This window comes from Antrostomus carolinensis, unplaced genomic scaffold, assembly GCF_000700745.2.
Source record: "Antrostomus carolinensis isolate BGI_N321 unplaced genomic scaffold, ASM70074v2 scaffold11812, whole genome shotgun sequence".
Lineage (NCBI taxonomy): Eukaryota > Metazoa > Chordata > Aves > Caprimulgiformes > Caprimulgidae > Antrostomus > Antrostomus carolinensis.
The window spans coordinates 1-13180 of NW_010300214.1; the positions used below are offsets into that span (position 1 = coordinate 1).

Sequence of the window (13180 nt, forward strand, 5' to 3'; positions counted from 1 at the left end):
AGGCACCAGACTTACCGCAGCACCCTACGCACCCTGCCCGGCACTCGGCTGGCCTGGATCGCCGAACCCGATGCCCACAGCCACTTCGACTATGACCCCCGCACGGATGAGTTTTTCTTTGACCGGCACCCGGGCGTCTTTGCCCACATCCTGAATTACTACCGCACGGGCAAGCTGCACTGCCCCGCGGACGTGTGCGGGCCCCTGTATGAGGAGGAGCTGGCCTTCTGGGGCATCGATGAGACCGATGTGGAGCCCTGCTGTTGGATGACTTACCGGCAGCACCGTGACGCTGAAGAGGCTCTGGACAGCTTTGGTGGGGCGCCTCTGGATAGCAGTGCCGAGGACGGAGACATAGATGGCACCGGAGACTCTGGTGATGGTGAAGAGGAGCTGGAGATGACAAAACGCCTAGCACTTAGTGACTCCCCAGATGGCAGGTCCGGGGGCTTCTGGAGACGGTGGCAGCCCCGCATCTGGGCGCTCTTTGAGGATCCCTACTCCTCCAGATATGCAAGGGTAAGCTATGCAATCAGCACCCTCATCAAAACACTCAAACCTCCCTTCAGTCCCACTTCCACCCAGCACCATCAGGGTTATCTCCACTGTCAGAGCAGAGCAGCCATCCACGTGTGTGGCCGTACAAAAAGCACGCATGGGCTATGGAGACATAACCCACGCTCTCAAGCAGGCCCCATGCGTGGGGCACAAGTGGACACCAAGGCATGAGCTCATGTACTCATACGTGGGCTTCCAGAGACCCTTGTTTTCTAACAGGCTCCTAAAAACCCACAGCCTGGGGCAGGGTCCCATTCATGGGCCAGAGATCTCCATCATACCAGGTAATTTCCCTCCATGCACAGATTTTTACAGTCAGTCATCCCCCAATAAAGAGAGACACCTTGTCCAGCCCTCTTACGAGCTATCGGCTCTCTCCCCTTTACGAGATGGAGAAAGGATCACGGGAGCAGGCAACCCCTGGGAGACCAGGGGATTTGGAGACTTTCTCAGCCTGGACTGGAAGGGGAGTCTGTTCTTTTCTCTTTTCTCATACATACTGTGTTAAATATTTATGATCGTGGTTCTCTGAGAATGGGTAATTGAGTTCCTCACTTACCTCCTCAGTCTGTCTTTTCCCTTGTGGGAAAGGCAAAATATTAATCAGAGGAGAGGGTTCATTCATGTAGAAGGGACACTGTGTTTGACAAGTGTCTTGCCTGGCTACTGAAGGACAACTCCTCCCCTCCTGGTGCCTGCGGTTGTTTTGGAAAGGGAATGCACACTGGTGCAGTTCTCAGATAGCTTTGGATAAAGATGGTCTTGAACAGTCACTCGACTGCTCTAAGCGGGTACCTTTCATGCTATTACATATGAGGATAATTACCTTAATTAGGGCCTGATTCTGCTCCTGAAGTCAAAAGTAAAGAAAACGTTTACCTCAGGAGCAGCAGCAGGATTAACCCCCAAGATACCCATACTGATAAGCAGGAGAAAACAGATGAAGGATAGTGCCTTCACAAATAAATTGGTTTGGATAGGTTTTACTCCTCTCTTAAACGTGCCTTTGTTACAGCATAACTGCTGCCAGCCCTCGCTAGGGACCAGGGGTGCTTTGGTGTGGGAGGATGGTCAGTGTTCCTGAGGAGGATCAAAGAAGTGAGATCAGATTAGGGAGACAATTGGATGGATGGATGAAGTAGAGAGAAGTGTAAATGCAGGGAACAGGGACAGGGGAGCTGGTCGTGTATGAATGGGTGGTGGAACAGCAGCTGCTGGAGACTTTGGGTCTGAGCAGAGATCTCCAGCAGGGAGCCACCAGGTCTGCAGACTGAATGAATGAGGAAAGCTGGAGCAGAGCCTGGAGTTCTATCTTGGTGCATTTCTAAAGATTCTTGTTTGCATACCCTTTGGAGACTTCCTCCCTGAACAAAGAAGTTAATATTTTAAATGAGTCCCCTTAAACAGCATGGAGGATAAAGGAATGATAAAATATTTACCATGAGATGAAAGGATGATGCTGTTGAATTGCAGCTTTCAAATCCCTGATTTCTGCGAAGGGAACATGGGGACGGAGAGGGAAGGCTGGAGGGTATCCTTCAGAAGGCTCAGTTAGCTTCCTTTAATCAAGCCCAACGTTAGCAGGCGTTGATTTGAACAGCAGATCTCTGGTGCCCAGGAATCTGTTGGTAAAACATATTTCAAGTCAAAGCAGTGTGCTTGTCCAAGATTTTGTGGAATGGTCCAAAAGCCAAATGGATAACGCTGTCCCAATGAAAAGGATGCAAACAGAGGCTAGAACACCCTTTTGTTTGGGAGCATTATGGTATTTTAGGTTGGAGGACAAAATCTATAACCAATATTAAGAGTCTTTGTGATGTATGATTCTAGGAGGATATAAATGCCATTTTCTAATTCTCTATGGGTATTTTCATTTAGGAACAGGCACTTTGTAAAGTGATTTGGGTTTGTGGTTTTTTTGCTTTGTTTTTTTCTTTGCAGTGGATGTTATTCTGTTTATTCACAATTACATGTGCATACCTGGTAGAATTCAACTCCTGATTTACCTCTAACTTGTTCTTTCCTTAAAGGATTGCTAAACTAGAGAAATACAAACTCTGGGCAAAGTTGAAGGGTATACTGAATATTTAATGGGTTAAATATGATTCTTTAACTTGTATCTATGGAGACGTAGGCCATATGCATTAATATTTTGCATGAAGGAAGATGGCTTTCATCATCAACACATGCACACACTGTCCATTAAGAAGACATTATAAGACATTTAACATTTTCTAATAAAAGCCATATGTTATGGTTATGGATGTAAAAAGAGATGGGAGTTTGATTTATGCTCCTGTAACCTAACACAGACATTGCAAAAAGACCTCAAACTCACAATAGCTAATTTACAGTAAAATAATTGATAGCTTCATTAACAAGTGAAAGGTATATTAAAGAAATCATTATTAAAGCAGTGTCAGGCAACAAATCCAATATTATCTCACTTTTAATTGTGTACGCTGCTTTCAATTAGAAACTATATTTCAGTCATGCAAAAATTTAAATTCACATTGCCATTTTGTCAAAAAAATATACATCACAAAAATTTGTCATCCTAATTGGATCTGAGATGGTGGTTATTATATATATGATGTTTGGTGTTTACATATGGCACCAAAATGTATATCAGAATAACATTTTATGTTAATATAAGCGTTGGTTTACATAACCATTATATTGTTACACTTGGGCAAGTACAAGGTATACAGTATATGAATATTAAGATTAAATTAACACCTGCATATTGGAATAAGGGAAGATTTCTCTGGACTGTATCTGGTACACTAATGCCGTGAATGTTTAGGAACTGTCTACAGACAGCTCAGCATTTACTCAAATCCAGCCATTCTTGGAGCATTTTGATGGACACTGATTACACTTACAAGTACATTTGACTGTTTTGCTTCACCAGCACCTGACTCATACTAAATTACATCTGATCTCATTGTGGACAGCTAGGGAAGACTGGAGGAGCATGTGTGTATGTCAGGAGAAATCAGCTAACTCTGCAAGTTTTGTCTATTTCTAAACTTACTTTGATAAAGCATAAGCTCCCAGTCACTGATCCTTTGTCTTTAGGTGCAACATAGTCAACAGTTTCTTGTTAAAGCAATAGTGGCCGAGGTTAAAGTCTAGTTTTCTACACCCTAATTTCTTAAATAAGGTAGTTCTTTCTGAAAAGATGAAACACACTTAAAAATTGTATCATTTTCTAAATCTGTAATAAGAAAAGGTAGCTTGTTTCAAATCACAGATTGCCTTAGATACCCACCTCAGTAAGATAAATGGGTGTTGCACTTCTCCACATTTGGATAACCAAGGCCAAGTCTGGTACCTGGAGGGCTGAACAGAGGAACAGATAAGGTGATGGAAAAGATCAGATTTACAGAGACACTGGGTGCATATGTAGATAGACAGGCACCCAGGTGAATTTTCAAAAGCATCTGATCAGGCAGCTAAACATGACTGCATGTCAGTGGGTACTGTGCACCTAAATTGGTGAGACTTTTTTTAAAGCTTATTAGAACTGTCTTCTTTTGCATTGTCAGGCAGCTTTGTAAATTTATTTTTCGTAAGTAGACGCAAAGGGGTGAATAGAGTCACACAGAACACTACACATAGACTACAGCAGCATATCTGAGAGCTATGTTCTAACAGAGTTCCTGCCTTCTGCACTCAGTAAGACTCCATAGGCCCCTCAGTGCACAAATGTGTGAAAAATATTTTCTTAGCATCCTCTTTCCTTTATGTGCACGTCTGTTCATGCTGTTCTTCCACTAGTGAAGCTCCCACTGACTCCCTGGGGAGTTTGGCCTGCAGGTATTGACCATCTTTGCCCCCCTCCTTCTCCTCCTCCCCAGCAGGATAAGGCTGTGTTTGTGTTAATTCACAGTCATTAGGTTAGTCAGTGTTTGGGAACCAGGAGCTTTCAGCTGAGATTCTGTGCTAGCACTCACATTCAAAGCTGGACAGTTAAGCTTCATTAATGAACCCTCAGGAAAGGTTTTGTAGTCCTTCCAAATAAACATTTTTGCTGTTTTTAAATAAACACTGGTCAGGGTCCTATGGAAAGTCCTCAACAGCTTGACTTGCCATCCTGGCATATGCTATACAGCTTTGATCTGGAAGAGGAAAGGCAGAACTCTCACCCTTCCCTCATGTTCTCCCTCCATGTCCTGCAGAAGGATCTCCTTTCCTCAGTGGCTGATTTTTGAAGGACAAGTTTCTGACACTGACAGGGAGACAGGAAGAAGGATAGTGGGGAAGAGACAAGAAAAAAGTATTCCCCAGGAATTTCTTCCAGCTTTCTTTTCTACATTCAAGAGCATTTCAACCTTGCTGGGTTCATTTAAATTGTTTTTTTTCTATATAAACTACATCCCATAGGTGCAAAAAGGCTTATGGGATCCTAACCATACTGTCTTGGGGCTTAGAGACTAGGGTGGTTCCTGATCGTCCTTTGCCCTGGCCCAGTAGAGCTAAGCTCAGGAACTGGGGAAAGTATCAGGGAGTGGGAATAGATATTCATCACCCTTCACAAGGGGAGCTTATTCTGCAGCCATCTGACACGGGACACACTCCACACAGGGGTGCTCCACGGACAGTGCTCTGGGGGTCCCCCCAGGCAGGAGCAAATAGGGAGAGGAAGGAGGAGAGCCATCCCACGTGCTCTCCCTGCCCACAGACACCCCTCTCCCTGGGGAGGGATTCCTTCAAAGGGTCCTGATGGAGCTGCTCTCCCACCTTGGGCCTTTCTGCAAGGTCTCCCCTGCAGAGGCATGTCTAATCCTGCACTGAAGCTGGCTGCAGTCATTCTCACCATATACTTTGACAGTTAACGAGACAGCCTAATTTTAACTGCACGCTGCATTACAGCTCTGAAAAAATGAGAATCTTTCCACATTAAATGAAGTTTCCCCTGCACTTGTAGTATAATGGAATTAGAGAGAGACATCTATTAACTACCATTCTGTCATTCATTATTAATATAGTTCCTAAAATCCCATTTTATTCCTATTTTCTCCCACCAAGGGACACGTTACTGCAAATCCTTATATAACCCATTAGTAAGCATGGTATAGCCTTCTCTGTGTCCTGTCCAAAGAAGCCTTTGCAGTGCCAGTTAGAAAGTGTTCACCACTAACACCAGGTCCCACATTCAGTCCCTATCTGGTTAGCCAAGGTGGGAGCAGGCACATTCACAAATAACTCCTGGGAATTGTCCCTCTGACTTTAGAAGTAATAAATTTTAAAACCACCACCACCACACACACACAAAAATAATAAAAAAAAAATCATAGCAGCCATGCAGAATCATGACTTTCCTGGTCTGAGTTGTTCAGAAATGCAAGGGAAGATATGATGTCTGCCCAGAACATCTTACAATCTCTTTGAAGTCACAGCCTCACAGGGAGATGAGAGGGATGATGTTATCCACCTGACAGATCTATGGCTGGCTAGCACAGACTTAGCAGTTTTAGTTCAAGGAAGGTTTTTTTAATCCATTTGCCTATTTCCAATTTTATTTCTATTATTCTGAAACCTTAAAAAAGAACAGCATCTGTTGCAATTTTTTTTTAATCTTACTTAATTTTAATGTTTCTAGGTTACAAAATGTACTTGATTTAGCCAAGGCTGTGATTGTATGGATCATACCATCATATGCATACACATATATATGCCTTCCTATCACTGCCACCTCCTACGATGCTGAGTGGGATTTCCATTTGAGGAAGGACTTCGAAATTAAACCATCCCAAAATACTTCTGAAAATGTAACCTTGGTGCCACTGAAATCGATCTGAATTTAGTGACTGGTTTCAGTATGATATTTGGTCCCTTCTCTCTTTAATCCATCCCTATGTGCCTTCAATTATTTTCTTTGCCCTTCTCCTGACATTTGCTATTTTGGTTTTGCTTAGGGAAAAAAATGCAACAAAATACTGGTATTCTCTCTGGTATATCATGAGACAAAGGAGAAAAAGATCCATGAATCAATTATAATATTTCTATTTTAGAGCTGCTCACAAAAATGCCATATATTAGATTATACCTAGGAAAACTATTTTTCCATCCTGTTTTTCTTTCTGCTGTGCAGTCTAGTATTCAGTGGTATTATTCATCTTTCTTTTTTTAAAAAATACGTGACTGATCTGTGTATATTTATGGTAGTACTTTAGTAAAGTCTATACATATTGCCTTTCTTTTAACATAAGGAGAGACGTTGGCAAATCAGCAACAGAGGGCCCAGCCTTACTGTTACTGAAATTCAGTGCCAAAATTACCACCAGCTTCAAGGATAGAAATGAATTTTCCTGCAGTACGGTTCAGGATAACACATTAATTGCAGCGTACTGCTTTTTTAATAGATACATTGCATTTTTGCATTCCAAAGCACTCAAGTGCAATAGACCTTAGCCATTTATTAGAAACGTACATTTTCAAATATATATTTTCCTCATCGTTTGAAGATATGAGCATCTTTAGCACATTGCATCAAAACACAGAGCTCTAATGCTGACAAAACTCTTCATGATCTGACTGGCATTTTTTACTGCAAAGGACTACAGAATTTATCCCCATTCAAACCACATGCCTTCAGTTAATGTTCAGCTAAACCATATCCAAGTTCTGTATTTCACAATAAAAAGAGCAAGCAGGGGTATTCAGATTGAAAAATGGGGCCCTAATCGATAATCGAGTGCGTAATTCCTTCTCATGCAAATACAGATGGCAAAACTGAGTTTCCATTTTGTACAGGCTTGATTTAGTGAAATTTCAGGGCATTCTTGGGGGATAAGACTAATAGAACAGCCATTTTGAGATCTTTGCAATTTTATTACAGTTAGCTTCTCAGTTACTATATGCTGAATTTGATCTGAGGATAGAACAGTATTAGAAGGCTGACTTGGCTTTCTCTCCTGAATATTGCATTACATAAATATGTGATTCACTCCAAATGGTACACAGGAGCGTTAGGATCAGATGAAATCAGAGAAATCCATGAATCTATGGAGAACCACCCCCTCCTCCTGGAATATCAACCAAATGCTGTCATTTCTAGAATAATTTCTACATCTCTCTGCTGTGCTCAGTAAGGACCCAGATTCTGCTGTCTTCACTCCTACTCTTGTAGTGATAGCTTACTCCAGGAATATCCCCGTTTCCTTTAGGCTGAGAACAAGGTACTACCCAACACGGGTAAAGGTGAAAGGACCAGGCCCTAATTGATTTTCATTTCTTTCCAATATGATTTATAAGATACCATGGGGGTTCTAATAAATCATGCTATAAAAATTATGAATAAATCTCAGTCCAAGGCTTTTTGCAATGCTTGCTTATGATGTAAGACCCTTTAATGACAGTAAGTTAAAATTGCATTGTAATGGCCCTCTGTAAATGCAATAAATCTCTGATTTCAGGGCACTGCGGACAGCCAGCGATGTGTGTGCTGCACACGAGCTACCAACACAGGGACACGCTGCTGCCACACACTTACGTAATTGTGTTGATAGTTCAGGAGCAGCAGTAAATCTTAGCATTGCTAGATTTACCTCGAGATGTGGTGTTCCAACCACATGAAACGGTTTAAAATATCCTACTGGCTTTTTACTTGAAAACCTGGGAAAGAATGTCCCTTTAAGAAGCACTAACGTGGATTATTTGGTTTTAAATAAGAAAGGCAAAACCTCTTCCTGCAGAGTTTTATAATTTCCCAGAGACAAATACAAATTGAAGCAGGCATTTTGGTCTGCACAACCAAATCGAATCCATCTTCTTTCCTGAATTTCCTGGATCATCTACTCAGCAATGACAAAAAAAAAATTAAAATATGCACAGAAATACACCAACAGGATAATAGCTTCTTGTTTCAGCTGCAGCAGAATCCCTATTGCTGCCCACCTTTGCCCTCCGAAAAACACATTTAAAACATTACCTACATTTCCTTATTCAAATACAGAAAGATCTGGTCAGTTCAGGTTGGTTATTATTTGACATGCATCAGAAATTGAGCTGCCGATTTCACTTTGAAAATCCATTCCAGTAACCCTGTTCTGTTTTTCAGTCTGGATTCTTGCAGTCTTCATTACGCTGGACCAATTGACAGGTATAGATGGTGGAGGCCAGTTTTGTGATTTATCCAGTTGTTAATTAAATTAAAACCTTCAATCAGAATGCTTCTAATTTGGTAACATACTTTAAAGAATGAATAGGGAGAAACCTCTAAAAATGCTGAGCGCTAGAACCTCCAGCGGGAGGGAAGTCCTATCTTATAGCAGAAAAGGACATGGGCAAGGAGTTAAGAAACCATCAGTAAAATCCCACCCCACCTGGTAGGGCCACTGCCACAGCTCCCACTGACTTTAGTGGGATCCAGCCAGAGACCGATGCAGACCTATTTCAGGCGAAATTTTTCAGGACGAGGAGAACTGTGTAATTGCCACAACACTCGATGCAAAAGGGCTTGCCTTCACAGCAGCCTCTGATCTCTACTCTAAAAACAAGACAACATGATATCAGCCACACCATGCTATTCCTGTTTCCTTTTTTAGCATGGATCTCCCCATTGCTTATAGCGTGGAGTTTTGCAAGAAATCTAGTGACAGTGCGTCTCAGCACTTCTTGGGAACGTGTCCCGCATACTGCAGAACTGATTTTAACTCAGGCTTTTTCAGTAAAGTGCTTTGTAAGGACAAACCAAAGGCAGTCTAACCATACTGTCATAGCTACAGCTCAACCAGTACCAGACTGAGTCAATTGCTGGGGGAGGGTGGTGGTGGTGGTTGGTTTTATTTTATTGGGGTGGTAGCAGATCAGCTTATATCAGAATTTTGCTTAAGCAATATTGAAATTTAGTGTTCAGCTGATAGGAGTTCAGTGTTTATCCTACCAAGAAGTCCCAAAGGGGCTAGTGAATTTATTAAAAGTCCTAATGTAAATTTCAAAACTGTATAGATTATTTGAAATGTTAGTTATGTCTAAGCAGCAGGAAATCGATAGTGCAAAAGTGCATTCACTGTTCTAAAGAAAACATCTTTCGGAGAACCTGCTCCGCTAAGAAAAGAAGCTCATTTTACCTTGTAAGTGTCAGCGACACAGACTAAAGGCAAATGAAAAGTTTGAAATTCAATAACAATTCTCTAGCATCTTTAACTCCGAAACACAAATGTATCTTCACATACGTGCTACCATCAGGTACAGCAACTCCTAAAACTGCACATTTACTATCCTCTAAGGATATCAAGGCTAGGACAGTAGGGTTAAGCCTTTTTTCTTACTAGGTGATCTTTAACATTCATTCAGAACAGTCCACACATGTCCACAGAAATATACACAGACCTACATTGTGTGAATTTACTAGAAAGCAAAAAAACCTCCAACCCTAATAAAAAGCCCCCAACCCGAGATTCAGAGAAATGATTGTAAGCAACTGAATTAACACAGCTTATCAAGTGAGCAGATCTGACTGAAGTCATTATTTGTGCACCCTACTTGCTTGCACATATTAGCTCTGAAGAATCCTCTCAGGGGTTTCAGCTAGCATCTCCAGCATGCCAGTGGTACGAAGGCAGGCCATATTCGTAAAGCTCAGCAAATGACTGTTTGCAGTGGCACAAGCACACAAACAACACGTTATATTAACTCATTAAGCCGTGTCATTTGGGTATGCTTTGGCCCTTCTCATTTTCTATGAATTTTACTCAGTACATAATTTTAAAAATGGGAAAACAACTTTTCTCAGGTTACTTGCTTTGCGTTTTGTCATCTGTCCCTTCCTATGTGTTTACTGCAGTAACTAGCACAGTAAGGCTATCATCTCTGCTGACACCTCTAAATGCTATTGCCATAAAACAGCAAGTAAACATCTCTAGGAAGAATTTACACTATACTCAGATGTTGTGTTTCCCAAACCGACCTGGACTGGAGCAGACGATCACCCAAAGCTATGATTCTTCAAAAGGTGCGGTAGGCGTATGAGCTGGGCCAGCTTGTGCAGAGACAGCAGGGGTGGGCACTCACCCTCACTCCAGCGTCACAGAAATCTAGTGTCTGCATCTTCCCTTCTCAGGCCAGACTCATGAAAGGGTATAGCCACGTGAGTTCAAACTTGCAATTCCCCAAACACTAACCTTGCAGGTTCAGTTTTTTAAAATGCATATTAAAATTTCTCAGTGCCTACAATATTGTTTCTGCCTGTGCCCAGAATTGCTTTAGTATTGTTGGCAACTGCCTTATAGCAAAGCCTTGTTAATGCCCATAATTTTTCTTCACTAACAGACACAGTCCTTTAAATGTTCTTGCTGAATACACACTGAATATAAGCGGTTTTCAAAAGCATGTTCAAATAAAAACAGGAGATAGTAGTAGTGTGAAAGAGTTCCCTGGATGCAGTCATCCAGTGGCTACAGTTTTTTGCTTAGAATATGAAATTTCAGGTTTAATATCTTCCTCCAACTGCAGGATTTCAAATTTTCATCTGTCTCTGCCCAAGAGACTTCCCAACTTCAGACAGCTGCATAATCCAGGCAGTTAGTGAAGTTGATCCAATTTGCACAGCATGAGGAATTCGCAAACCAGTAATACTGGGTACATGGCAAAGCAGCACTTCCCAATAATGTGGAACTAAGGGGCTGTTCCTGGGTGGTAATTCTGGGCTACTGAATTCAGCGAAATTAACAGCAGAAGGCAGATATAGGTGGTGACTGACACTGTCAGAGACAGCGTAACTTTAGCGTATGGCAACACTGGTTTTTATTTTCAATCACTCACCAGTCCAAAGCCTGTTCCTGTTAGGAAATAACTGTATGTCGTCATGGTGCGGTTGGACTCGGGTGAACCGTGTGCAATGATTTAGTGATCTCTCTGCAGCCCCTATGGAGAAGGAATATACAAAATGCACAAAAAAGTATGAGACGATACACAGAAGTAGGTGATGCACAGAAGCAGAGAGAACTTTTTCACCCCAGAGTCTGAGCAGTTCTGCCACACTGGAAGGCGAGCTCCACGTCAGTGTAAGGACACATCACATAATCTGTTTTGAAAACACCTACGCTTCTCCCAGGGCTATCAATCTGTCAACTTTCAGGCATGCCATGTAAATACAAGCATTCTTAAAATCTTTGAAGGCTGCCTTTTCATCAGTATTTTAACATAAACATTATTTTAATTTAAATGGAAATTGATCACTTACATTTTATTACTTTTTAGTATTTCAAAGTGCATTATCACCATTAAAGGAAAGCAATCTAAATTAAAGTATTGCCAGGATAAATTAAACTTGGACAAGCACTAGAACAAGTCTTTGCAAGATTAGGACCTTTTACAACACCTATGCTTTAGCTCTGGCATTAACAACAAACACAGAACTGATCAATAAACATTCTAAGCTATTATATTCACTGCCTTCATGATACACATAGTATTAGTTCAAAATCTGAGTGGAAACTGTAAAGGGTATATTGTTAAATATCCCTCTCTACTGTAATTTACCTTATATAGGAGTCTTGCCAGGGGCTCTAATGAAGCAGAGGCAGTTTTGCAGTTGTACCATCTGTTATCAAATCTACTCCTGCTATAACAGAAACACAATTGCTTTAGAATTTAGAAGCGACAAATATTGAAAAAAATATCTGCTTTCACTGTTTAAATAGCTTTGCTATGTCTAAAGAATAAAGCATTTAGAAAAGAAATAAAAAATGTAAAAAATTATTTAATTAAAAAACAAGATATAGTAAAAGAATAATGATAGAGTTGTTCTACATAACTACAACACAACAAAGAGGTATAAATAAGAAATCATGTTATATTCCACAGTCTTCAGATTTAGATTTTAATTCAGAGTAACACATCCTATTTTTATATCTTGCAGACGAAAAAAAAAAATCATCAAAAACCCCCGTGAAATATGAATGGCATTGAAAATGTTTAAAATGTTAAATCTACGCTACCTAATATAGGCCCATAGGACCAAATGGCAGAGTACTGGGGAACTGAATCCTCCTATCCCTCTTTCCATCCTAAGTAAGGACCTGCAGGGCAGAAACTCCAAAGAACACTACAGTTTAGCTTCACTTATGTGCAATGGACTAAAAATGAATACTTAATATTTATATGAATCATTGTCAGTGTCAAGTAAGATGAAGCTTATAAAAATAGAACCAAATCAGGGAAGGAACTTTAAGACTCAGTGGGTAAATACCTTTTTACGTACGGTATTATTTATAGATATTTCTCTAATCTGTTCTGTCATCTTGTCTCTTAAATTATTAGAAAGGGAGAAAGGAGGAACTGCAGCAAATGTAGATGAAAGAGAAATATTACTGGGAATGGTGGCAGGAATATGAGCGAAAGCCAGGAAGTTTGGAGCTGGGCCCCTTGTTCTCTGTATGTCCTACCTGAAAACCATTCTGTAATTAAATATGTACATTTTTTTAACTACTGCCTCCCAGCAAGAGCAATGGTGTTTTCAAGACTCTGTGTTTGCCATCCAAAAGGCCCACTACCACATCTGAAAGCATGATGAAAACAAGCTAACCACAAGCAGGTTTCAGACACTGGGCCAACTCCTGGACTTCCTGCAGTAGCAAAATTCCCCTTTAGATGTAAGTGTTGATCTCAC

General features: G+C 41.0%; 1 protein-coding gene across 1 annotated transcript in view; it reads left to right on the plus strand.

Annotated features, from left to right (window-relative positions):
• The first annotated feature begins 6 nt into the window (after positions 1–6).
• Positions 7–13180, plus strand: part of KCNC1 (potassium voltage-gated channel subfamily C member 1) — a 98166-nt gene continuing 84992 nt past the window's right edge. Inside the window, exon 1 of the mRNA XM_010163060.2 lies at positions 7–519. Coding sequence (XP_010161362.2) covers positions 268–519 — 252 coding nt within the window. The 5' untranslated portion in view covers positions 7–267. The remainder of the gene's footprint in view (positions 520–13180) is intronic.